Raw genomic sequence first — 24,996 nt, 5'->3', positions numbered from 1 at the left:
TCTTTATACTAACTTACTAAGCATTATATGCTTACTTTGTTTTATTTTCTCTATTTTATAGTACTCGGAAGCTTGTAAGGTTTGGACGTGGGTCGGAGCAACATCACACTATCCTGCAGCTTGTTTTGGTGTAAAACGGCAAACTTTATTTTGAATATAATGGCATGTATAGGTTAATTAGCCTATGTTGGCACATTAATGTTTTGGTTGTAACTAGTCATTGGAATGACTAGTATTTGACATATTTTGATAAAATTATATTAGGCCTTATCATGTTTGATATGTGTATTAAAGTGGTTAATTGATGGATAGTATATAATTCTACTGATGGATGGATTGAGGTAGTATAGTTAGTTAAATATGTTTATTTGTGCATATGTATATTTGGTAAGTTTGGACACTTGAACATGTGTGATAATATGATATGCATTAGACTTGGTATTAGCTTAGTTTTAATGTTTTGAATTGGTTGATAAATGTATTTAAGTGTTTATGGAGGTGGAAGACAAGTTTGGGTAAGAAATTGGCTTGGAAATGGCCTTATTATGTCCACACGGGCAGTGACGTAGGCGCGTGTCTCAGCCGTGTGTGACACACGGCCATGCACATGGGGGTGTGGTTTGGCCATATGTCCCCTGCACTTAATTTTCGAAAATTAAATTGTCCACATGGCTAGCCACATAGGCACACGTCAGAGAGTTACACGGGTATGGACACGGGTTGGGACACGGCTGTGTGCCTCACATCGAATGCCCATACAGCTTAGGACACGAACATGTCACTTGCCCGTGTGGGCCACACAGGCATGTGTCCCCTGCACCTAAGAAAAAAATTGAAATTTTGTGAAAAATTCTCTGAGTTCCCGATTTAGTCCCGACTGGTTTCTAATGCATAAATTGGGTCTCGAGGGCCCATATAAGGGACTTTATGATTGAATAAGTTTAATTTCAAATATGAATAGTAAATTGTATGAAATAATTATAATTGATCAGTAAACTCCGGTAATGTTCTGTAACCCTGTTCCGGCGACGAATATGGGTTAGGGGTGTTACATATTCAATCGAATGGCCTAATTTGGGACTAAGCGACAAAGTCTTGTAATCACCATTCAACACACCCACTTTTGAATGGGTTATTCGGTGATTCCCGGAATAGATTTCTCTTTTTACCTAATTTACCCATGCAGAAAATAATCTAAAACTCCAAAATTAAATAAAGAAAATCGATTAACATATCCCAAGCGATCATCCAACACAACAACACTTTAATCTAAACATTGCAGCAAGTAAACCATGGCAAAAAAAAAACAAAATTTTATAACATTTATCTTTAAAGAAATAGTCAATCATCTCAACCTCAAATACTCTGTAATACCCTTAACCCATATCCATTGTCGGATTAAGGTTACAAAGTATTACTGATCAATTAGAACCTTTAAACATCATAACATTCAAAAAATTCAAGAAAAATATCATAACCATTCATTCTCATACATTTCATCCTTAAACCAAGCCTTCGAGACCCTAAAAATAGCTTGGGAGCAATTCGAGACTAAATCAAAACAAAATTGAAAATTCAGGAAAAAGAAGCAAAATTTGAAAACAGGGGACACACGGTCGTGTGGAACCTCCCAGGCTGTGAAACTTTCAAACAAGGGACACACGGCCGTGTCCCAGCCCGTGTCCTCACCCATGTAACTCTCTGAGTAGGGTCGCACGGCCATGTCACATACTTGTGTGCTAGGCCGTGTAACTCACTGACTTACATACAAAAGACCCTCAGATGACACACGACCGTGTCGTAAGGTCGTGTGCCTCACACGGCTGAGTCACACGCCCATGTCTCAGGCCGTATGAACCCAAAATGATTCATTTCTTGCTCAATTTCACTCCCTTATTGCATAGGTACCCACACACTTCAAATACACATATGGAAGGTGAAATTCAACTTCAAACACACCTAACATAATCATAAATTCATTCTATGTATCTAACATTTATCAACCTTGACACCTCGATGTGTTTCATCACAATTCATTCCCAACTTGTAGCCACAAACACATTATTCTTTATAAACAAACATCCATTTCATTTCAAGCTCAAGTTAGCTCATAGCATATCATTTCATACTATGACCTATCAAACACATTTAAGTAACAAGTAGGAGATCACAAGTTTTTCAAGTGCACAACATATCACAATATATTACTCAGAAGCTAGACATTTCACATAACAATACATAGGGTCCTAGTAAATGCCATATACCAAAATCGAGAAATTAAGTCTACCAAGATTTCTGGATAGTGTGATTCCTAACGTTGCCCCGATCTTCTTAGCCTTCAAAATGTGATCTACAAAATGAACAAATTATAGGTAAGCTTAAATGAAGCTTAGTAAGTTCGTTTAGAAATTTATAAACCTTTCCAATTAAACATAGATTTAATCAACATTAAGCATAGAGATTCCCATTATACACAGTTTATAACAATAATTACAACCAATTCAGTAGTTCAGTATACTTAGTAGGCATTGCTCGACTGAGTTTTTCATTAGTATATCCGTAGACTTCTACTCGTTTGAAATTCACTTAGTATAACAGTAGAATTTTCTTGATTAAACATCATTCAGTATAACGGTAAGATCTGCTCAGTTAAGCTCCATTCAATATATCAGTATGATTTGCTCGATTGAACTTCATTCAGTATAACAATAAGATTTGGCTCGATAGAGTGTACTTTCAATATATGAAACAACATTAATTAAGAGCATATTAACAAGAATTTAAGCATTTTAGGAGTATAAATAAACATACGAACTTACTAGACTGATTTGCAGGAGATTCCAAAGTACAGGGACTATTCTGTAGTTTTCCATTTTCCATGATTATCAGCACGTTCTTGATCTAAAAATAATAATTTCATTCCATCAATAAGGATAACAACACAATTTGATCCTTTCATGCAACTAAGTCCTTTTTGGCAATTTGCCTATTTGCCTCTTAAATTCCATTTTATTCAATTCAGCTCTTTGGCCCTAATCATGCAATTTACTCATTTTTCCTTAACACCCATGATACCCAAATATTCTATAACTTCATATAAATCCCTATTTGCAATAATTTTACCTCAAGTACAAAAAATTTATCATTTAATCAATTTAATCCCTAAACATCAAAATCATCAAAAATCACTTTTCAAAATATTCTAATCTATCAACAAAGCTCCATATTTCATCATAAACTTTAAGAAAAAACCTCATTCATCAATGACAACTTTTATAGCATTTAAGAGTTTCACAAATTGGTCCTCGATTTAGATAGACCAAACTGATATGAACTCAAAAACATAAAAATTACTAAAAATGAGCATCAATACACCTACAAATCAAAGTTTAAAATCAAAGTTGGAAAATCCTAGATTTTTCCTTTCTTTGCCGTGAAGAAGATGAGGAATAATAAAATTTTTTCTTTAAATTTAGGTTTAATTTAATATATATACTTATGACATTTTTGTAAATACTTCAACTTTCTTAATTAAGCTTTAATAAATCATTAATTAAACCTAATTAAGTTACTTTATTAAACATAATCTCATCAAATCCCACTAACTAATTTTCCATGGTTAAATTGTCCACCTAGTCCCTATAATTTAACTACTCAACCTTTACAGTTTTTGCAATTTAATCTTTTTTACTTATTAAACTATCCAAACAAATAAAATTTTCAACCAAAATTTAATATGACTCCATAGACCTCATATATATACTAATTAAATAATATTCACGAAGTATTTTGTCGGAATTATGGTATCGAAACCACTATTTTTGACACCACTGAAGATCAGGCTGTTACACAGTCTAACAAAATACGAAGGAAAGAAACAACAACCCATCTACAGGAACACCTAAAGGAACCGAATCTGCTTAATTTTTTAAGTACCTTGCACCTTTCTTCATTTTTATTATTGTTTGGTCTTTAAGGCAAAAAAGAAAATCATGGTTTAGTTGCTCTTTATGAATTTTGGAATCTAAAATTTCTAAGCATAACAAGTAGATAAGAATTGAAGGATAAATATTTTATCATTTTAGAAAAAATAAAAATGTTGGAATGGAGCAATTTTAAGAACAATTGTTGATGGGAAATTTGGGTGAAAGGAAAAGAATTATCGTGAACTGAAAATGGGAAAGAAAGTGATGATGGCAGGTGGGTTTTGGGATTTTGGTGGGCGAGTGAGCTTGGGTATTTGGTGGGTTTTTATGGATAAATTACACTCACTGTCATTAAATTATTAGTAAGTTTATATTTTAGTCATTTAAATTTAAAAAATTACAAAATAGTCACTAAATTTAATTAAAAGAGTATATTTGTCATTTCAGCATTTAACATTTTTTGTTTTTTAATATCTTTACAAAAATAAAAACAAAATTAAGTTAAGAATGTTATTAAATTATTAAATTATATTTAATAATTATATTAAAATATGGTTAAATTATTTGTTATTTTATTAAATTATATTTAATAATAATCCTATTAAAATTTAATAACAATAAAAATAATCATCTACTTAAAAAAAATTCTGTTAAGGGTGTTCTGGTCGTTTTAACTTTTTTCCTGTGCTATTACAACTTTTATTTCATTTAACCAAACACAAGAATACTATTATAATTCTATTTCATTTAACCAAACAATTGAATTATTAATTACAACTCTATTTCATTATAGTTTTATTCTATTCTAGTGAACCAAACGTGGTGCAAGTGAACAGTTTCCACTTGGATGTCTACTTTTAAAAATATTAATTTTTTGATAAATGTTTCTATTATTAATCTTAAGGAGCAGCCTTTTTAAAATATCTACTTAGGGTTATGACAAGTTTTTCCTTTTGTTTTCCCAAATACAGCAAGCAACTGACGAGAGATGCCACAGCTCGTAAAAAGTGCAATTAACAAATTTTATTTATTTTTATTTTTATATATAATATATGGATACATATGGACTTGCTGAGGGGTTATACCCTTCGGGCTTATGATAATATATTTTGGCACTGTTTGAAAATTGGTTGATAGTTTATTGTTAATTGTAGTGATTGGTTTAATTAATTGATTCTATTAATTTGTTTGACCAATTGATTCTATTAATTGTTTATTTAAAAGTGTTTAGTAAAACTTAGCTGATAGCTGAAAGTTGATATGTGTAAAATAACAAATAATGACATGACACATTTTATTGTTAAGTATTTATTTGTTTATAATGCTTTAATTTTTATTGATTGAACTTATTGAAATAAAACACTATTATCAAAGAACTAAAACATCCATTATGAAGATTAGTTAGTGAATATTTTTGAAAATTTAAATAAACAAATTTCTTAAGTTCTTTATTTCCAAATATTAACATTGTGGAAATTGATAAATATTAATAGTGTATCAATATAATTGTAAACTATATTCTTAGTGATAATTATGTCATGTTTTTGGTATATAAATTGGTGATAATTAGTTCACACTTTGAATAAATTTGTTAATTAACATATTTCAATTAATATAAAGTTGTATAAGAAATAATTTTATACAAGTAAATTGAAAATAAATTAAACGTACATAAATATTCAAGAAATAGATATATGTGGCAAATGGAGTAATTTTTACAAGTGGAGTAATTCTTAAGCAAGTTTGGTCAGATATGTTATTCCACATATCTCATTTCCAATCAGTTGTGAAAAAAGTTACCTATCCTATCATTCTTTCTTTTGGAGATTTTAGCTCAAAAAACTCTTGCAAACTTTCCATTAACCAAACATTACAATTAGATGATTTAACTATCCAATTTTCTATTTGTACCCAAATAAACTAAAATAGCCCAATATTTTATTTACCAAACTCCCCCTATATATATATTATTCACTTGTAGATGGGGGGTTTTCAACTTCCCAAATGCCGACGGGTTAAACCCCTCCGGCAATGGCAAAATTAAGGGGGGCTGACAGGGGCTGATCTCCTCTAAAATGAAAAAAAAATTTATATGGTTCATTTAAAATTTTTTAAATTTTAAATTAGTAAATGTAAAATTTTTCTTTAGCCCCCTAAAAATATAAAAATTTAATTTAATCTTTTAAAAGTTATAAATATGTAATCTATTAAAATGGTAAAATTATAATTTTTCTATCGTAAAAATTATAATTTAATTTTATTTCCTCTAAAATAATTTTCTGATTTCGCCCTGCCCTAGGGGTTACGGGTTACGTTGCTAATAATTTTTTATGTAATATATGTATATGAAGGTTAAGAGGTTCATCCTAAAAAAACCTCGAAGGTTTTATACAGCTCTGTATTTTCTTCTCTTTTATATCTATAGACATATAATTGGCCATCAAAGCCACTGCCGAAGTATTGAGGAGTCTTCCCCCTATATAGCTTGCTATATAATTAGTCATGTCATTTTTCAGTTCTTGAGTTAATGATGGGTGACTGGAAAAGATAAAATCGATAAATTAGTGATTATTTTAAGTTTTTATAGTTTAATGATTAGTAGTGTATTTAGCTTTTAATTGTGAATGAAGATTTGAATTAATGATAAAAGATCTTATATTTAAGTTTTAATATTATTGTGGGTAGAGGCGGATCCTTATACGAGTTACAGGTCAAATCTTCTTAATTTTTTAAAACTTTTATTATATCCCTCAAAAGTTTTAAATTTTTTAATTAGACCTTAATTTTTTTTGGGAAAGTCCCCTCTAAAAGTTTTAAATTTTTTTAATTAAATCATTAATTTATTTCCAAAATTTAGTGTCAAGATCCACCATTAATACGTAAATTTTATTCAAATTTATTTTGATCTAAATTTAAATGTTTTTTTTAAAGTTTTCAATGTCTTTACCAGAATGAACCCAGTAATTAGTCCTCCGCATTTTATAGGCCCATTAAAGGGTAGATGCTAGCCACGAGTAAATCCAAATGTTTTTTAATTATAGATCCATTTAACTTTAGTAAATAAATTTATTGTATACCTACTTTCTCACATTGATATTTAAACTTAATGCATTATAATTGTAATTCTGTTTAACTTTAAAAAGAACCTCAAGTCACAATTTGGTCTCTAAATTGTACTTATTTTCCCACTTTGATACATTTTTTTTTGTCTCAGTTTACTTAAATTATTATTTTACCTAACAAAATTACCTCGGTCCAAAAAGAATGTTTTATGTTTTACATTCTTATCAACAGTTTTTTTTAGAGTAAACAAGAATGAAAATGATAGTTTTAAGTACCAAAAAATGACAAAAAGAAAAAGTTATCGAAAAGGGAAAAATGGATATATTCAATAAAAAGTTTTTAAAATTAGATTGATAATCGTATCAAAAGTTTTTAATTTGATTGGTTTGTCCGATTTAATTAAATAAATTATTAAAAATTTATAAAAATAAAAAAATTCAATCTCTGCTAAATAAATTACCGATCAGATTTATCTTCTTTCTTTAAATCGATGCTTTGATGAAATCCCAGTCATTTTACCGAATCTGATGCGATTTAAACAAAATTGAATGAAGGGCGAAAGATATAAGGAAAAAATATCACGCAGTAAGAAAACACGAGTGGCGGCCCCACTGCTTAGTCCCTAATTTCCGGTCTAAACGCCTAAATTATTGCGAAGATTTTTAAAGAAAAATTCTCCCTCCGAACCAGCGAACAACCTCCCTCCCAACCCAAAACGACCAACGAAGCCAAAACCTTTTTTTTAAACAACTTAGATAAATAATTATATTTAAAAAAAATACAAAATTGCCTGTAAATCACGAGAAGACCTGTGTATATTGTAAGCTGTTTTAGATCGGGAAGGGAGGCAATGGTGTCCAACGTTTAAACAACCTTACCTTCCTTTTTTTCATTCGTAATGAAGTCTTCACACCGCACCAAATCAATGTCTTAATCTCGTAATTCCTTTCTTGCCTTTCGACTTGGTTCCTTTTTCAAATACCGAAGTTTTTTTTGGCTTTTTGGATCTGGAAATTAAAGATTCGCCTCAAATTTTCGCTTTCGTTGGCTCGACATTGTACACATTTCGAATTTTAGTTACAGTAAACCGTGCGGATCTGATCTGATCCGGAAGTTCTGAATCTGCTGTTTTGGCGATCGACTCTTTGATTCGTCATTGCTGTCAATAAGTAGCACAAAGGATTTAAAATTTCCTTTATTTGTTCTCTGTGAATTCATTTAATGCTTGAAGATTGAATTAAAATTTGAGAGAGAAGTTGGCCTGTTACCTCTAAGGTTTTAAGATGGATCCTTTAGCTGCGCTCAGCGAAGAGCTAGCGGAGATCGACGGACAAGTCGCCGACATTTTTCGAGCTTTATCGTAAGAATTTAATTTCTTATTCTTCTTTGTTTATGCGATGTAGATTCCAATCAGATTGTTTGTTTCATAGCATTAAATATTTGAATATTTTCTCAAGGATGTATATGTTATCATCATTTATGACTCTATTTGAAGTTACTTCAGCTTAGGCATTACTGATTTCATATGGATTTCGATTTTTTTTCTACATTGTTTAAATTGCTGTTGTGTTTTCATTGCAGAAATGGATTCCAGAAACTGGAGAAGATTAAGGACGTTAATAGGCAGAGTAGGCAATTGGAAGAGCTTACTGACAAGATGCGAGAGTGTAAGAGGTATTGCAGATTCATCCTTGAAATTTATCCTTTTAGTTTTCCTGAATTATTGCTAGGTGAAGAAGTAAACGATGACACCTTTCACGTTACGCTTATGAAAGGTTAATTTTACTCTAAGTTTGAATGAATCTTAATAATAAAGCTTTGGTTATTCACTTTATGAAGAAAAGGCATCTCAAGTAAAGCATTTCCTTTGTTGATTTCTACACTAAGAAATTAAGGTTGTAACTTGTAAGAAATAGGTGCACTATACTTTTGTTGTGTGATTATTTAGAACTGTTTTTCCATCATTTGGAATAAAGTAGTTTCTACTTATTCTTTTCAGGCTCATCAAAGAGTTTGATAGGGAAGTGAAGGAAACAGAGCGTAGAACTGATGCAAACACCCACAAAATGCTAAACGAAAAGAAGCAGTCAATGGTGCTTTATAACTAGTTTGTTTTTGCTTTTGTTTCATTTGGATACTCTAACTTATTTTCAAAGCTTCTCAACCTTCTGGGATTCTCATGCAGGTCAAGGAGTTGAATTCATATGTTGCCCTTAAGAAGCAGTAAGTTTATACCACTATTAGAAGTTTTCTTGTGGAATGAAGAGATAATTTCATGCATGTTCATGCTCTTGCTAGTTGTAAATAATTATAATGCGTATTGATTGAGTTTATCCCTTTTACAGGATCACAGACCCCATCCCCCATTTCTAAATTCTCTCTTCTTTTCCTTTTAAGCTTTTCTTTTGGTCAAACTTGTGATCTGGTCCAGCAAACTGAAGTTGTTTTTGATCGAAAATTGGTGATTTGTTAAGGAAATCACTATAGATACCATGCAATAATAATTTCATTGTTATCATAAGCGCTATTTTTTGTTAAACATTGTGTTCCATTTTATGATATGTAATTTGACCTGGTTTGATATTTTTATTGTGTTACAGACATCAAAGCAATCTTGAGAACAACAAACGAGTTGATATCTTTGATGGGCCTAGTGAAGGCTTTGGGGAAGAAAATGTCTTGCTAGCTTCATGTAAGTATATCCACTTCTGATTTTAGCTGAAGTGGAGTTCAGGTTGAAAATTTGTATATAAATAGTTAAATAGGTAGACCTTGCCCTTTGCATATCCGTGTTCTTTCCTAGAATTGACAATATAGACAGATGCATTAACTCATTTGCACCAAATATTGTTTGTCTCTTTTATTTATCTTTTTACTTTAAAGCATGCCATTACAAGTCTCAATTTCTCGTTTACTTTAGAGTGATTATCTAACAGTATTGGCTGTAAGATGTGCCTGTAATTTTGTGGTATTGCTAGAAAATAAGTTGTCACACTTAATCTGACAAGGGATGAGAAGCTTGACAAAGAACTCTGATCACTTGATTCAACATTATTTTCTCCTTATAAATAAAGTTGAGCTGTTTGTTATTGTACTTTTGTGTTTTGTCAAACTGGAAAGGAAAAGTGTAAACTTTTCTATATAAATATCTATTCAAGTGCTCATCAGAGCTTTATCTAGATGTAATCTAACCATGAAACTGTGTTCTACCGTTTTGCCTGAGTTAGTCAATGCACTCTTCATATTGGTTCTGACTCCATTACATTGATACTTAGGGTGATGTTGGAATGTACTGGAAATAATTTGTAGGTGTCATATTTTCTTCAATTTTAACTTCTGAGACTGCCTGCCTGTTCTGCAGCTATGACAAATCAACAGCTAATAGATAGAGGAAACCATATGATGAATGAGACTGATCAAGCCATTGACAGGGCTAAGAAGGTTTGGTGTTCAATCTTTTGCTGCATCTAGTTTTGTAACACCTCCTCCATCCATACCGAGAAAAATTGGCTGTATATTGAGATCTTTGAATCTTGAAATTTTCTTTTGATATTAAACTTCAAACCCACAAAACCCAAAAAGTCTTGGGATGAAACGTTTTGGCTTAATTCCTCTGTCATTAATTCTTCCTGATTTCTAGGGCTATTGAAAAAGAAAGAGACCAATTTTACCTGACCCTTTTTATACCAGGTCGTTCAAGATACTGTTGATGTTGGAACAGAAACTGCTGCAGCTCTCAAGGCTCAGGTGAGCATTAAGAAGTATCAACATCACAGCAACTAAGTGTTTTGCACTTTGATTGTATTAATCTTTTGAGATTCTACATTGATATTCACACTAAAGTATGTTATTTCTGTCATATCTAGACTGAACAAATGAGCAGGATAGTTAATGAGCTGGATTCTATCCATTTCTCAATCAAGAAAGCATCTAAACTGGTCAAAGAAATTGGTAGGCAGGTCAATCTCCGAAACATCCACTCCCTTTCATTCATATGATCTGTCTAGTGTTATATTGTATTTACTAATTTTCTTTTCTTTTTGTGCATAGGTTGCTACTGATAAGTGCATTATGGCCTTGTTGTTTCTTATTGTCATTGGTGTCATAGCCATCATAATCGTGAAGGTACCACTGTATTTCTCAACCTTGCTCCAACACTGACCACTGAATTAACATCTGACTCGATTGTGTTTAACTGACTGCCTATTAAAAGTATTTTCTCTGGATTCTAAGTGCCACAATTCCATGTTGAATGCTGTCTATGTTAATCATTCGTTTCTTGTTAGTTGCACATGGTGTCTATACCTATGCTCAATGACCGGGTTTTCTTTTTCAGCTGGTGAATCCAAACAACAAGGACATTCGAGATATTCCAGGTTTAGCACCACCTGCAATGAACAGGCGGCTACTTTGGACTCCTAATTGAAGAATTTGAATGAACCACCTGATGATATTTCGGGACTATTTGCAGCCACCATGAATTGAAGAGTCCCTACTACTTATACCTCGGGGCCCGGTGGGCTACCCTTGTTGGAGAACTGGTATGGTCCTGCAGTTGGATTTTTATGTTAGGATAGTTCTGGTGCATCCATTAAGAGTTTTTCAGAACTTCCCATGTGCTAACCTGCCACTAGTTATCATTTCATTGAATAGCATTAGCATGATGAGATCTGTACGATTCCGTTTTATTGTTCCAGACTGAAGATATTTTGTCCCCATAGACGAAAGGGAATATCATGTACTTTGAGAGTGTATTGGTTCCTATCATACTTTGTATAATATAACACCTGCATGATTCTTTTTTTTTTCTTTCTCAATTGTTCCGATACTGGGACGGACTTGTGAGGTGAGTCTTGGATACGGTATATTCAAAACAGGTATGCTCAAATTTTTAACTTTTTCTTTTATATATTTTAAGGTTTATATTCCCGTATCCATATAAATATTTGAATAGATGTATGGGGTTCTTCAAATTTTAATTAGTCCAAGTCACAGGTTTTGAGCCTTTGGTAATATCAGGTCTTGTCAAACGATGTTAGTGCAATTAGGAGTCCGAGATAGCTGACTCACATTGAGGTTTTCAAATTGGAGTTAGTTATGGATGGAAAACCTGAATCGTCTATGGATTTTGAATCGAGTGGTTACATATGGAGTGGAATTTTTTTTTGAAAAGTGGATGTGGAGTGGGATGTGATTGATTTTTTTTAAAACAGTGAGTATGGAGCAGCTATGGTAATTACTTGCCTCGTCTTGCATTGCTCTGTTATATAATATTATCATATTATTCTTATATATATAACAATTAAAAAGGTAAAAATGTAATAATGTATTATAGAAAAAAATTTATATATTTTATGTTCAAGTATTTTTCTGAAGAATTATGTTGAAATATTTATTTGACTTTAAAATATTTAAAATATTTAAAATAATTAACAAAAATTAAATTGAAAGGGAGCAAGGTAAAGTAGGGATAGATACATCTAACATCCATAGAGATGGTAATAAATTTCAAGATTATACATCCACGGTGAAGTGAGGCGGGTCGTATGTGTTAGATTTAGTAACATCTATCCCTCCTTGTTCTGCTCCATTGTCATCTTTAAATTTACTAATTTGAACATAATTATAAATAAAAAAGCATTAAAACTGAAAATTTGTAATTATGGTCTTTAAATTTGATTTTTTTTTTCTCTTAAAAGTGTAACATTGGTGCGTGAATAGGAAGTGTTTTTATTATAAATTTCTCATGAATTTAATTATGAATTTCATCTTTGTTTCATAAGAGCACTATTTTAATTTATTAAATTTTGTATTTTTTTATATTTTATAAAAAGATTATTATTTGATATATAAATGATAAAAAAATTTAATTCTACAAACAAAATTAATGATATTGTTACGTGTCTTAAATGGTTAGATTTGATTAATTTATTGCATATAAATGGATTGAATTAGTATTTTTCTAGTTAGAGACTTAAGGAGATGATTTAATAGTGTTAATTAATTGAAGTGATTTCTTGTAAAGTATGATCATGAAAATTAGACAAATTAAAAGAATTGAAATTCATAATTAAATCTTTAAAATGCTTTCTAGTTATCGCCATGGGATAATATTTCTTATTGTTTGTTTTGAAAATAATAATATTATATAGTTAGCAACGTGTCAAATCAATTATTAAATCTCTTAAAAAAAGAATTAAACAACAGAAAAGTCGTACAAAATTCCAAAATCGATCAAAGAAATTAAACATTTCACACATTAAATTAGCAAAGTGAACGCGTGATTTAAATAGTACAAATTTCATTTAATATCCAAGGAAGATTGGATCAGGTTAAGTTCGATTGATTTTGTGGAGCCATCCAATTTTAGAAAAAAATAATAATTAAATATCAATCTGATAAATTTAAACATATTTAAAATAAAAATAAAAAGATTAAATTAAATATAAATTTTAACATTTTATCAAATACATAATTCAAATTAAATCAACCCAATCGGTTTATAATCACTAATGGTTTCATATTATGATTTTGTGTTATTTGGTTGAATTTGACTTTTACCTCAGGTGATTCCAACAAAAGTGGGAAAAAGGTTACATTTATTAAGAATTCAAGAGGTAGGTAGCAAACTTTAACTTGTGGGGAGTTGGATAATTAGGTGAAATTGTGTTATTAGACCTTGTACTTTCTGTAAATTATAGATTTAGTACATTACTTTAATTTGATTAATTTTAGTTCTTATACTTTTCGAATTTTAAAATTTTAATCCTAATCCAATTATCACAGTTTAATCTATTTGGTTAAATTATGTCATTAGTCCTATATTATGCGTAAGGTTATAGATTTAATCTATGTTTACCAATTGGATCATTCTTAATAGTAGGCTCGTTATTGACATTTTTAAGGCCTTAGGCGAAATAATAAATTGGGCCCTTTTAAAAAAATTATAAAATGTAATATAAAAAGCTAAAAAGTTTTGGGGCCTTAGGAGATGAAACATTTATGGTGAAAAAATGAACGTCCTAGGCATTTAATTAATTAATTTTAATCTGATTTTTTCCCACATTAAAAACTAAAAAAAAAAATTGGGCCTCATCCAGCCTTGGGCGACTACACTCTCAAACAACCCCCAAAGTCGAACAAATTTATAATTAAATATTTAATGTGTAACTTGTAAGATTATCAAATACATAATTCAAATTAAATCAACCCCTACAAAGTTTATAATCACTAATGGTTTCATATTATGATTTTGTGTTATTTGGTTGAATTTGACTTTTACTTCAGCTGATTCCAACAAAAGTGGGAAAAAGGTTACATTTATTAAGAATTCAAGAGGTAGGTAGCAAACTTTAACTTGTGGGGAGTTGGATAATTAGGTAAAATTATGTTATTAGACCTTGTACTTTCTGTAAATTATAGACTTAGTACATTTATTTTAATTTGATTAATTTTTGTTCTTATACTTTTCAAATTTTGAAATTTTAGTTCTGATCCAATTATCACAGTTAAATCTATTTGGTTAAATTATGTCATTAGTCCTATATTATGCATAAAGTTACAGATTTAATCTATGTTTACCAATTAGATCATTTTTAATGGTAGGCCTCTTATTGACATTTTTAGGGCCTTAGTCGAAACAATAAATTGGGCCCTTTTAAAAAAATTATAAAATGTAATATAATAAAAGCTGAAAAGTTTTTTGGGCCTTAAAAGATGAAACATTTATGGTGAAGAAAATGAACGTCATAGGCATTTAATTAATTTATTTTAGCTTGGATTTTTTCCCACATTAAAAACTAAAAACTAAAATAAAATTTGGGCCCCATCTAGCCTTGGGCCTTGGGCGGCTACCCTCTCAAACAACCCCCAAGGTCGGGCCTACTTAGTGGCTATAATTTTTTAATTTCAAAATTTTAGTCTTAATGAAAACATTAGTCCTTAAATCTATTAAATAACATTTTGTGAGTAATATGTTAAAATAACAAACATAAATAGCATTACACACGTGATAATATATTTAACACATCAAATGTAAAAAATAACAGAATTTAATTTAATGAATTTAATAATTATCATTTGGTTAGGACTAAAATTTTCAAATTCTAAAAGTATAAGGACTGAAAATAACCAAATTAAAATATATGTACTAAATCTACAACTTACACAAGGCACAATATCTAATATTAGAATTTGACCAGGATAATTAAGGTTATTTGACAAATTTAAATATTTCAGGAGAGAAAAGTACTGGTATAAGGGTTAATATATTATCTGATATCTAAGTTTGGGTTTAATATTTAATTTGGTATCTAGATTAAACAATTCAATGAATGTTTGACACATGTACTCTAGTAAAAAAAAACGCAAGTACTTAGTTGAGACAAAAAATAAAAAATAAAGCTCAAGTACCAAATTGAATATTAAAGTCAAACTCGGGTACTTGAATGGGACAAAAAAACTCAAGTATTAAATTTAAAAAACTTAACTACCAAAACATTAAGGCCAAATTTAGGTACCAAATAGTATATTAACCCTTAGTATAATGATGTGAAATATAATATATTGTTTTTATCAAAATAATATTAGGGTAAACTTGTTTAAGAGTTGAGTTATCTATTCAAATTCGAAGGTCTGTTCGAAATTTAAAAGATATAAACAAAAGTATGAAATCTGAAAAATAGGCTTGGACAATAAATTTGGGCCTGTTTAATTTTAAGCCTGAGTTTGGCTTGGTTGAACTATTTTTAAGTTTATAATATATTATTTTTTATTTATTTTATTTATTATACAATTTATATCATAATGTTTAAAAATTTAATAAAAAATACAATGACAGTAAAAGATATTTAATTATTAATTATTAAATAAAAACAATTATATTGTAAAAAATAATAAATCTAACTACTACTCCAATAAATAATTAAATCTCAACTTCAAAACAATGTGATAAATATTACATATTATTTTTTTAGGTTGATTTGAGGTTATTAAATTAATGTGAGTTAATTAAGTCTCAAAATAAATAATTAAGTCTCAAAATAAATCTGAATGTACAGAAACCGCTTCGAAGAGGAATCTTTGTTTCATCAGATAATAGGAATCAATGGTGGATTTTGTTTAAGTATGAGAAATTACCTTTATTCTGTTTTGGTTGCGGACGGTTGGGCCATGGACTTCCAGAATGTAGTGTGCTGAGTACTGCAGAAAAAAAATAAAATTAAAGAGGATCCTCCATATACGATGGCATTAAAAGCAGAATCAAAATTTGTTGGAAAGGAAGTTATAAAATTTAATGAGTCTGCGAAAAAAGATAGAACTCAATGCTCTTATACTGGTGATTCTGAGTATGTGATGACTGAAGATATAATAAATAGAGAAGGGAAAAATTTGGAGGTGGAGGAAAATGGGAGATTACAAATGAACGTGAAAGAGGAGACGCTGAAAAATCAAGTGGATGACGGCACAGTCATGACTGATGCAAATATGGTGGATAATAGGAGCATCTCTATAATAAATTCTAATTCAGGAAAAAAATGAGTTGGAAAAGAATTCGCCCAGGTCAGAGGGGAAGTCTACGAGTGGATGAATGTGGTTCAAAGAAGAGGAAATTTATGGAAGGAAGAGTGGAGTCTCTTAATGCAGAAGATGAATATGATAATAGCACGAAACGGCAGAAAGGGCAAGAAAAGGACATGGAGGAATCGTTAACAGAAACGATGAGTAATATTTTGGTGGAGAACGAAATTCAATTACTTATGGGATCGGCGGCTGCCAAGAGGCAAGCCGACCGAACGCAATGAAAAGCATCAGTTGGAATGTTCGTGGTTTGGGGAGTCCACGAACAGTTAAAAGGCTGTGTCATTTCTTAAGGCAGCATAATCCCCAAATGGTCTTCTTAATGGAGACGAAAATTAACAAGCAATGTATGGAAAAAGTCAAAAGAAGTTGTGGGTTTCTAAATGGTATTGAGGTTGCCGCGGAGGGTTCTAGAGGTGGACTATGTTTAGCTTGGAAAGGAGATATTTTAGTCACACTGAAGTTTTTCCAGAAGTCATATTGATGTTATGGTGAATGAAGAGGTTGATAATGTAGAGTGGAGATTCACAGGATTCTATGGATCCCCTTATGTTAAAGATAAGGAGGAGTCTTGGAACCTTTTACGAAAATTGGGACAGAATCAGGAACACCCGTGGCTTGTAACTGGGGATTTCAACGAAATTATGTATTCTTTCGAGAAGAAAGGAGGGCTTTTAAGAGAAGAAATAAGAATGGAGGATTTCAGAAAGACCCTTGAGGAATGTCAATTAGAAGATCTGGGGTATACAGGGGCTTGGTTCACATGGGAAAGAGGGAATCTGCCTGAAACAAACATCAGAGAAAGATTGGATAGAGGTGTTGCAAACGACAAATGGAGAAACCTTTCCCAAATGGTAACATTCAACACTTAATTCACTCGATCTCTGATCACTGTCCAATTTTACTCAATACAAGAAATGGTACTGATTATGTGGGGAGGCAAAGGTTCAAGTTTGAGGCATGGTGGATTATGGAAGAGTCTTTAGAAGGAAAAATTAAAACATCTTGGGAGACACCAACTGATTCTTTAATGGAGAAAATGGAAATGCTTCAATCGAATTTAATGGTATGGGCAGAACAAATTAGGAAAAGCCGTGAAGGGTTAAAGAAAAGGCTAAAAAAGAATCTAGAGATGTTGTTGGAGGAAGAAAACAATGATGATGTGTTGGCAAAGATTATTGATACGAAGGTGCATCTAAATTTAGAAATTGACAAAGATGAGAGGTATTGGGAGCAGAGGGCAAGAGCAAACTGGCTTAAAGTTGGGGATAAGAATACAAGTTTTTTTCATAAGTATGCTTCGGCTCGTCGAAAAAGAAAAAATATTTCGAGGCTTGAATTAGGGGGTGGATGAGAGGTGACTGAGGAGGATAGGATCAGTGAGGCTGCGAAGACATTTTTTCAGGAACTGTTTACATCAAAAGGGGTTGGAGATTTATCTCATCTATTAACAGGTATCGAAGGAAAAATCACGTCAGACATGAACACAGGTTTAACAGAAAAATTCACGGCAGAATAAGTGTTTTTATCCTTAAGAGGAATGGGGCCTACGAAAGCGCCAGGGCCTGATGGATTTCCAGCACTTTTCTTTCAGCAATACTGGCATATTGTAGGGGAAGAAGTCACCAGTTTTTGCCTTGACTATTTAAACAGGGTCAACATTAATGGGAAAAGGGGGGAAATTTTCCAATCTTCCAGAGGGTTGCGCCAGGGGGACCCCCTCAGTCCATTCCTTTTCCTTATATGCAGTGAGGGGCTTTCGGCATTAATGAGATTGTCATTACAAGAGGGTAAGTTGAAAGGGGTAAGAGCAAGTAGGAAAGGTCTAGGGATATCACATTTGCTATTCGCGGATGATTGTATTCTGTTCACTGAAGCTACCACAAAGGGACTGAGAGTGCTAAAAGGAGTTATGAAGGAATACGAAGACTGATCTGGTCAGTGCGTTAATTTTGAAAAATCCACGATTTTTTTCAGCTCAAATACTGCAGATGAAACAAGAGGTGAAATTTTAGGCAGTTTAGGGTTAAGAGGGTCAACAGATATGGAAAAGTATTTAGGTCTCCCTAATATGATTGGAAGACGTAAAAAGGAGTCCTTTCAATATTTGAAGGATAAGGTCAATTCCAGAATCAGAGATTGGAGCATTAGATGGCTTTCACAAGGAGGAAAGGAAGTGTTTATTAAATCAATTTTACAGGCCATTCCAACTTATGCTATGTCATGTTTTCTTCTTCCTAACTCTTTATGTGGAGATTTGGAAAAAATCTTTGCAAATTTCTGGTGGCAAAAGAAGCAAGGGCAGAAAGGGATCCATTGGTGCAAATGGGAGCATATGTGTAGAGGCAAAGAAGAAGGGGGTTAGGCTTCAGGAGTTTGGCCAAGGTTAATATCTCTCTACTTGCTAAACAAGGTTGGAGAATACTCACCAATCCAAGCTCATTGGTCTCACAAGTTTTAAAAGCAAAATATTTTCCAGAAACTAATTTCTTAAACTCGCGCCTTGGGAATAATTGCTCTTACACATGGAAGAGTATATGGGCTACTAGGGGTATTCTATCAGAAGGATTATGCTGGAAAGTGGGGAATGGGAGTGAAATTTCGATGATGAATGATAGTTGGATACCATATTATGCCAGGTTATCATCGCATTTTGTTAATTTACGTGATTGTAAAGTTGCAGAGCTAATTGATGAAAGTAAGAGGGAGTGGAAACAGGGCTTGATTGAGTCTACCTTTCCAATGGAGATAGCTGAGAGAATCATCTGCATTCCGCTTGCAAAAGAGCCTCACAAAGATTTTCCAGCCTGGAGGGGAGAGTCCTTGGGAGAGTTCACCGTGAGAAGCGCCTATAAACTATTACAAGGTAATGAAAATGATCCTAGGGCTTATGCCTTACAGACTGAAACTAGGTATTTTTACAAAAATATCTGGCTCCTTAATCTACCTTCAAAGATAAAAACTACAATTTGGCGAATAGCCTGGAATTATATTCCAACATGGGTGAATCTGCACTTCCGAAGGCGCCTAAGTCAAACGACATGTTCTGGGTGTGGTAGAGCAGCAGAAACCACAAATCACATTTTTCGTGAGTGTCCTGTGGCAACAGAAGTATGGGAAGAGTTATCACTCTCGAAGATTTTACATGAACCATATATGGAATTTTTAAAGTGGCTTACCTGGGTTTTCGATCAGAATAATCCCAATATGCGTAGGGTATTTTGTTGTGCTCTTTGGGCAATCTGGGGAGAGCGGAATAAAAGAGTACATGAGAAGGTTAGTAGATCTGGGAAAGAAATTGCAGGTTTTGTACAGAGATATATTTCAGAGCTCAAGGGGATCAAAGAAAAAGCTACAAAAAGTATTAAAGAAGGTAGAATATGGAAACACCCACCTGGTCACTTTATAAAGATTAACTTTGACGCAGCCTTTGATGAAAACGCGCGACAATCGGCAGTGGGAATTGTGGCCAGAGACAGTCAAGGAAGCGCCCTTTTATCTATTATAGAGCTTCATCACCAAGTAGCATCAGCCTTTGCTGCAGAAGCAATTGCTTGCAGGACAGCAACTCGCATCGGTATGAACATGCAATGGCCAAATATTATTATTGAAGGTGATGCACTTTCAATCATTAAGAAATGCAAAACACAAGCAAATGACAGATCAAGGGTTGGAGCATATATTCGAGATATTCATCAGTTACTAATACAATCAAAAAGACACTATTTTGAGCACACGCCTAGAGAAGCAAATAGTCTAGCTCATATGCTTGCAACGGAGGCATTAAAGGAAAAAGAAGAAATTTACCTGATTGGTAGAGTTCCGGATTATGCCGAGCGACTGAAGAAAGATGAACGGAAGGGAGTACAAAGAAGCAGATGAAAGAAGGACACAAATTTTTGAGGCTGAAAAAGGGGAAACCCAAAAGTTTGAAGGAAACAACCTCATGGATATCCGGAAACGTCTTAATGAAGAAATGGAAAAATAGATTTGAAAAGACGGGGAAGGATTTGGTTCTGATTGGGCATGATAGCGGTGCATTTATTAGGTTCTAGAGGTTTTTGTTTTACAGTTTTTTAAGTTTAAAATTCAAAAATAAGGGGGGATTGGTTTTATGGGTTTTACTTTGCTTTCCGGGTTTGGGTTATAGGCCTTTTAATTGGTTTCATTTTAATTTTGGACTTTTTTTGTGTTGATTTGCTTAATTTTAGTAATAAAGCCCAATCAGAATTTATTCAAAAAAAATACATATATAATTATTTATTTGAATAGCGGAAACATGAGCTCCTTTTTCTTTTCTTTTCTTTGGGGATTTTTAAGTGAATAATTTCATTTTAGATTTTGATCATATCTTTTTTTTAACACAATGGTTAGAACTATTTATAGCCCCTCCCAAACTCGCAAGATAATGCGCATTAGCGCACTTGAATCCATAACAATAATGCCCATGTCAATCGAACTAATACTCAATCGACTTTTTAAGTGAATTTTGTTTTCCCTTGAAATTTTTCATTTAGGCCCTTAAATTTTTTTAATTAATAAAGGTAAAAATTTTAAAAATGAAAAAATGAAAAAAAAATTTAATTTGCCTACCTATTAGTTGGCTAAATGTTTCCAAGTTTGGAAGTTTTTCTTCAATGTTTTTCTATGATGGACGTAATGGCAAATTCAGCAACTGTGGCCACCCCTAAAATAAAAATATTTTTATTTAGGCCCTTTTAAGTTTATAAAATTTTAAATTAGTAATGATAAAATTACCGTTTGTTACCTAAACTGATAAAAATTTAATTTAATTATTTAAAAAATATAAAGACATGGGCTATTAAAATGATAAAACTGTATTTTACTGTCGTAAAATTATACAATTTAATTTCGACCCCAAAATTTTTTGACTTCGCCCCTATATGGACAGTTGAAATAAGGAAATTGATAATGAATTTCCACTTAGTTTAGCTTTTATACTTTATTTAACTGTTAATTAACCTAGTTTAGTTAATTAATTATGGATTAACTAGTAAAACTAATACTTAATCACAACTAGTGGGATATGCCATTATCTTCCACTAATTCTTATTTAGAAATAGTCTAATAACCATTTTATCCCTTTAGTTAATTGCTAATCAAGTTCTCAAGCCTTTTATCAATTAATTGTAACACCCTTATGCCGGTCGATTCGATCCTCAGAACCTAATATAGGAATATTACATTTGGTGTCAAAGCAGTCTTGACTAATCACTAGGTAGTTTGAACATTAAACGATGAAATTTTCATTTAATCAACCAGATAATATTATTTTAGAAGTTTAGGGATATTACTGGTTAACTGAGTATGTTCAAAAATGAATTCAATACGGTTTTTTATCAATACAGGAGTAAAGTATTGATACTAAAACATGAGGTATCAATACCTTGTTGTAACACCCCTAACCTATATCCTTCTCCAGAATAGGGTTATAGAGCATTACCGGAGTTTACAAATTAATTTTCAGACATTTCATTTCATCAAGCATTCATATTTATAACCAATCAAAATCAAAACATTTATGAGCTATCATTAACCAATTTAACTTATACAAGTCATTATAACCAGAATCAAATCATCCAAAATTACCAATAGAACCAATGGATAATGTGATATATCTCCAACAAGCTTCCAACCCAATCGAGCTTCCGATAATCATTTCAAAACATATAATAATTATACCTATTACCAATAATAATTCAATTCCAATAATAAAACACACACATATATAATATTCATTACCAAATAGCATTCACTTCTATTAAAATTATACAAAATATAGTTCATACGAACTTACCAAGCTAAATTGCAGAAATAAAAAAAATTCAGGGACATTTTGGAAAATTTCTATCTTTCTCGAATTTCCACCCAATCTTGATCTAAATTAATATTTCATTAAATTTACTAATTTAAATAATAAAACAATTCATTTCATGCAATTTGGTCACTTTTTGACATTTTTACAAATTTACCCTTAAAGTTTCACATTTGTTCAATTTAGTCCCTGAACCTAAAACAGGTAAATTGGCCATTTTTAATGAAAACTCATGCTAGTTGAATAATCATATATTTTTCTCCTCCTCCTCTCCATTCCACGTCCTTAATGTATATAACATGCTTATATGTAACATTATCTATAATTTCACCATTTATTTATATATTCATTCAAAGCTGTTCACTTGAGTAATAATCACTAAATTATTCATATCTTAAGCTACGGAACTCCAAATTAAGATCCGCTAATTTTTCCCAAAACTAGACTCACATATCTTCTTATCATAAAATTTTCTGGATTTTTAGTTTATCCAATAAGTACAGTTTATTCTTTAAAGTCATCCCTATTCTGCTGTCTGACAGTTTCGACCCTTTTTTACTAAAAATTAATTATCTCATCATACGGGATTCAGATGATGTTATAGTTTGTTTCTATTAAAAATATACTCATTAAGGATTTTAATCATGTAAATTTTAACCCATAATTATTTTTCTACAATTTTTGATGATTTTCCAAAGTCAGAACAGGGGAACCCGTATTCATTCTGACCTTGTCTCACAAAATTCATTATATCTCATGATTTACAATTCCATTACTTACACCGTTTCTTCTATGAGAAACTAGACTCAATAATTTGTAATTAAATATTTTTATCATCCTCTAATTAAATTTCCATGATTTATGGTGATTTTTCAAAGTTAACCTATTGTTGCTGTCTAAAACTGTTTCAGTGCAAAATGTTGATTACTAAATCTATAACACCCTTATTCCCTTTCTCTATAGTATTTCCCATCACTTTCTCTTATTTTTCTTCACTAACATATCAAGAACATAGAACCTTATATAATAAAATCCTACATTAACATCAATTTCTTACTTTTTCAATAATATCAAACTCAAAAATATATTGAAATCTTGATGTTCTTACCTTGCTCTATTGATTTCAACCTTTAGCTTGATTTTCTCTCTCCTCTAGCCTCTATTTCTTGAATCTAACTTGATATTCTAGCTCCCCATAGTCTCCTTATCAATTTTCTCTCTTGGTGGTTATGGAAATTTCTTTGAATTCTAAGTGAAAATGGTGGATTTTTGGTAAAAATGACCAAATTGTAAAGAAAAGAAAGCTTTCTTTCTATCTTCTTCTTCTTACGTTGAGAATTCTCTTCATCATTCCTCCCTTTTATATTAATCATTTAATAATAAAATAATACTAAAAATCTTAATAAAATATTAATTAAATAACATTTATCTAATTAATTAATTAAAAATATCACCAACATCATCATTACCTTCTAGAATTCTCTCTCTAATTGACCATTTTGCCCTTTATAATCTTTTAAAATTTCATCATTGAGCCATCATTTTATCTGGTAAAATTACAATTTAGTCCCTCAAAGATTTTCACCTTTTTCAATTTGGTCCTAATCATCCATTTTACTTAGTTTCTAGATCATTCCACTCTTAAAATATTTACACAATTGGTCCTTTAACTTTTTCATATTTACACTTTAACCCCTCAAATTTTGAGTATTTACTCTTGGGCAACAAAACTTTTCTCACTTTTGCGATTTAATCCTTTCTTGAACTAATATGTCATAATATACTTCCCAATGTTGACATAGCTCCAAAATTTCCCCCTTTTTTTTCACTTTATTTCCTTATTTATTATATCAAAGATAATATCTTACAGTAAAAATTTTTGGGGTATTACACTTGTCTTCACTATCGATATAAAAAATGTTATCAATACCAAAAATGCATTCTGACTTTCTATTTACTCCGGTGTAAATATAGGTATCAATACCTGATCCACTGGTATCGATACTTTGAGCAATTTTTGCTCAAAAGCATTTGGAAAATTTTCTTAAAACCTCTTGCATTGATTCAAAACCAGTTCAGTTCACCTCAAACTCATTAAAATTCATCACTTAAGTATACCAATTAACTTGAATATAAGTCTTTATCTAGCTTAGCTTGAGCATGCTTTAATTTCTAATAAGTTCATAGAACCAATAGAGTTTGTAAAATCTTATATTCTAGTTCTTCCAACACTTAAACTTTATTCATAGCTTATTAAGCCTATGTACGTGCCACATCTAAACCAAAATAATTGTATCTTACTCTTTTACGAGCTTGGTGGATGTGATGAGATGTACTGAGGTCGATTTTTCAATCCAATGCTTGCTATCTATCTTATACCTACGTGTAAGAAAACAACGTGTTAAGTTTGTGAAGACTTAGTATGTACCCATAATATTCAAAATCTATTAAATTCTTTAATTCCTAATATTTAATTTCTTTGTTAATTTATCATATTACATCTCAATTTCTTATTATCATACTCATTTGCCACTTTTTACTTATTTCACAATTTAGCCTTTAAGTTCTCAATTCAACTCATAGAACTTACTA

The 24,996-nt window shown here is 31.4% G+C and overlaps 3 protein-coding genes across 4 annotated transcripts; all 3 read left to right on the top strand.

Moving 5' to 3' along the window:
* Nucleotides 1-7,589: 7,589 nt before the first annotated feature.
* On the top strand, nucleotides 7,590-11,793 carry LOC107886402 (novel plant SNARE 11). Of its 2 annotated transcripts, none has more exons than XM_016810351.2 (10): nucleotides 7,590-8,349; nucleotides 8,571-8,663; nucleotides 8,989-9,082; nucleotides 9,175-9,212; nucleotides 9,590-9,681; nucleotides 10,351-10,430; nucleotides 10,680-10,736; nucleotides 10,856-10,948; nucleotides 11,040-11,114; nucleotides 11,326-11,793. In XM_016810351.2, the coding sequence occupies exons 1-10, from the start codon at nucleotides 8,273-8,275 to the stop codon at nucleotides 11,413-11,415; spliced, it is 789 nt and encodes a 262-aa protein (XP_016665840.1). In that variant the 5' UTR covers nucleotides 7,590-8,272; the 3' UTR covers nucleotides 11,416-11,793. The 2 variants fall into 2 exon arrangements, 1 of the variants encoding a protein (XP_016665840.1); XR_001680756.2 differs by having other exon boundaries at nucleotides 7,669-8,349; nucleotides 10,856-10,940; nucleotides 11,326-11,550.
* Nucleotides 11,794-18,612: 6,819 nt separating this feature from the next.
* Nucleotides 18,613-19,627, top strand: LOC121220359 (uncharacterized). Its single transcript, XM_041100049.1, has 3 exons — nucleotides 18,613-18,928; nucleotides 19,048-19,434; nucleotides 19,524-19,627. The coding sequence occupies exons 1-3, from the start codon at nucleotides 18,613-18,615 to the stop codon at nucleotides 19,625-19,627; spliced, it is 807 nt and encodes a 268-aa protein (XP_040955983.1).
* Nucleotides 19,628-19,760: 133 nt separating this feature from the next.
* LOC121219883 (uncharacterized) lies at nucleotides 19,761-20,792 on the top strand. The gene is made up of 2 exons (XM_041098547.1): nucleotides 19,761-20,147; nucleotides 20,376-20,792. Exons 1-2 carry the CDS (start codon nucleotides 19,776-19,778, stop codon nucleotides 20,448-20,450), a joined length of 447 nt encoding a protein of 148 aa, XP_040954481.1. The 5' UTR covers nucleotides 19,761-19,775; the 3' UTR covers nucleotides 20,451-20,792.
* The last annotated feature ends 4,204 nt before the right edge of the window (nucleotides 20,793-24,996 follow it).

The sequence above is a fragment of the Gossypium hirsutum genome, chromosome D08, assembly GCF_007990345.1.
Source record: "Gossypium hirsutum isolate 1008001.06 chromosome D08, Gossypium_hirsutum_v2.1, whole genome shotgun sequence".
Lineage (NCBI taxonomy): Eukaryota > Viridiplantae > Streptophyta > Magnoliopsida > Malvales > Malvaceae > Gossypium > Gossypium hirsutum.
The sequence above is the reverse complement of the archived record's forward strand: the minus strand, read 5'-3'. Positions and strand labels throughout refer to the sequence as shown.

Coding starts and splice junctions, on each gene's coding strand:
- LOC121220359 (XM_041100049.1), top strand. CDS start 18,613: ATGGAAAAGTATTTAGGTCTCCCTAATATGATTGGAAGACGTAAAAAG. Junction 18,929..19,047: donor TAGAGGCAAAGAAGAAGGGG/GTTAGGCTTCAG, acceptor AATATTTTCCAG/AAACTAATTTCTTAAACTCG. Junction 19,435..19,523: donor CGCCTATAAACTATTACAAG/GTAATGAAAATG, acceptor CTACCTTCAAAG/ATAAAAACTACAATTTGGCG.
- LOC121219883 (XM_041098547.1), top strand. CDS start 19,776: ATGCGTAGGGTATTTTGTTGTGCTCTTTGGGCAATCTGGGGAGAGCGG. Junction 20,148..20,375: donor GGACAGCAACTCGCATCGGT/ATGAACATGCAA, acceptor GAAGAAATTTAC/CTGATTGGTAGAGTTCCGGA.
- LOC107886402 (XM_016810351.2), top strand. CDS start 8,273: ATGGATCCTTTAGCTGCGCTCAGCGAAGAGCTAGCGGAGATCGACGGA. Junction 9,682..10,350: donor AAATGTCTTGCTAGCTTCAT/GTAAGTATATCC, acceptor CCTGTTCTGCAG/CTATGACAAATCAACAGCTA. Junction 10,737..10,855: donor CTGCAGCTCTCAAGGCTCAG/GTGAGCATTAAG, acceptor TGTCATATCTAG/ACTGAACAAATGAGCAGGAT.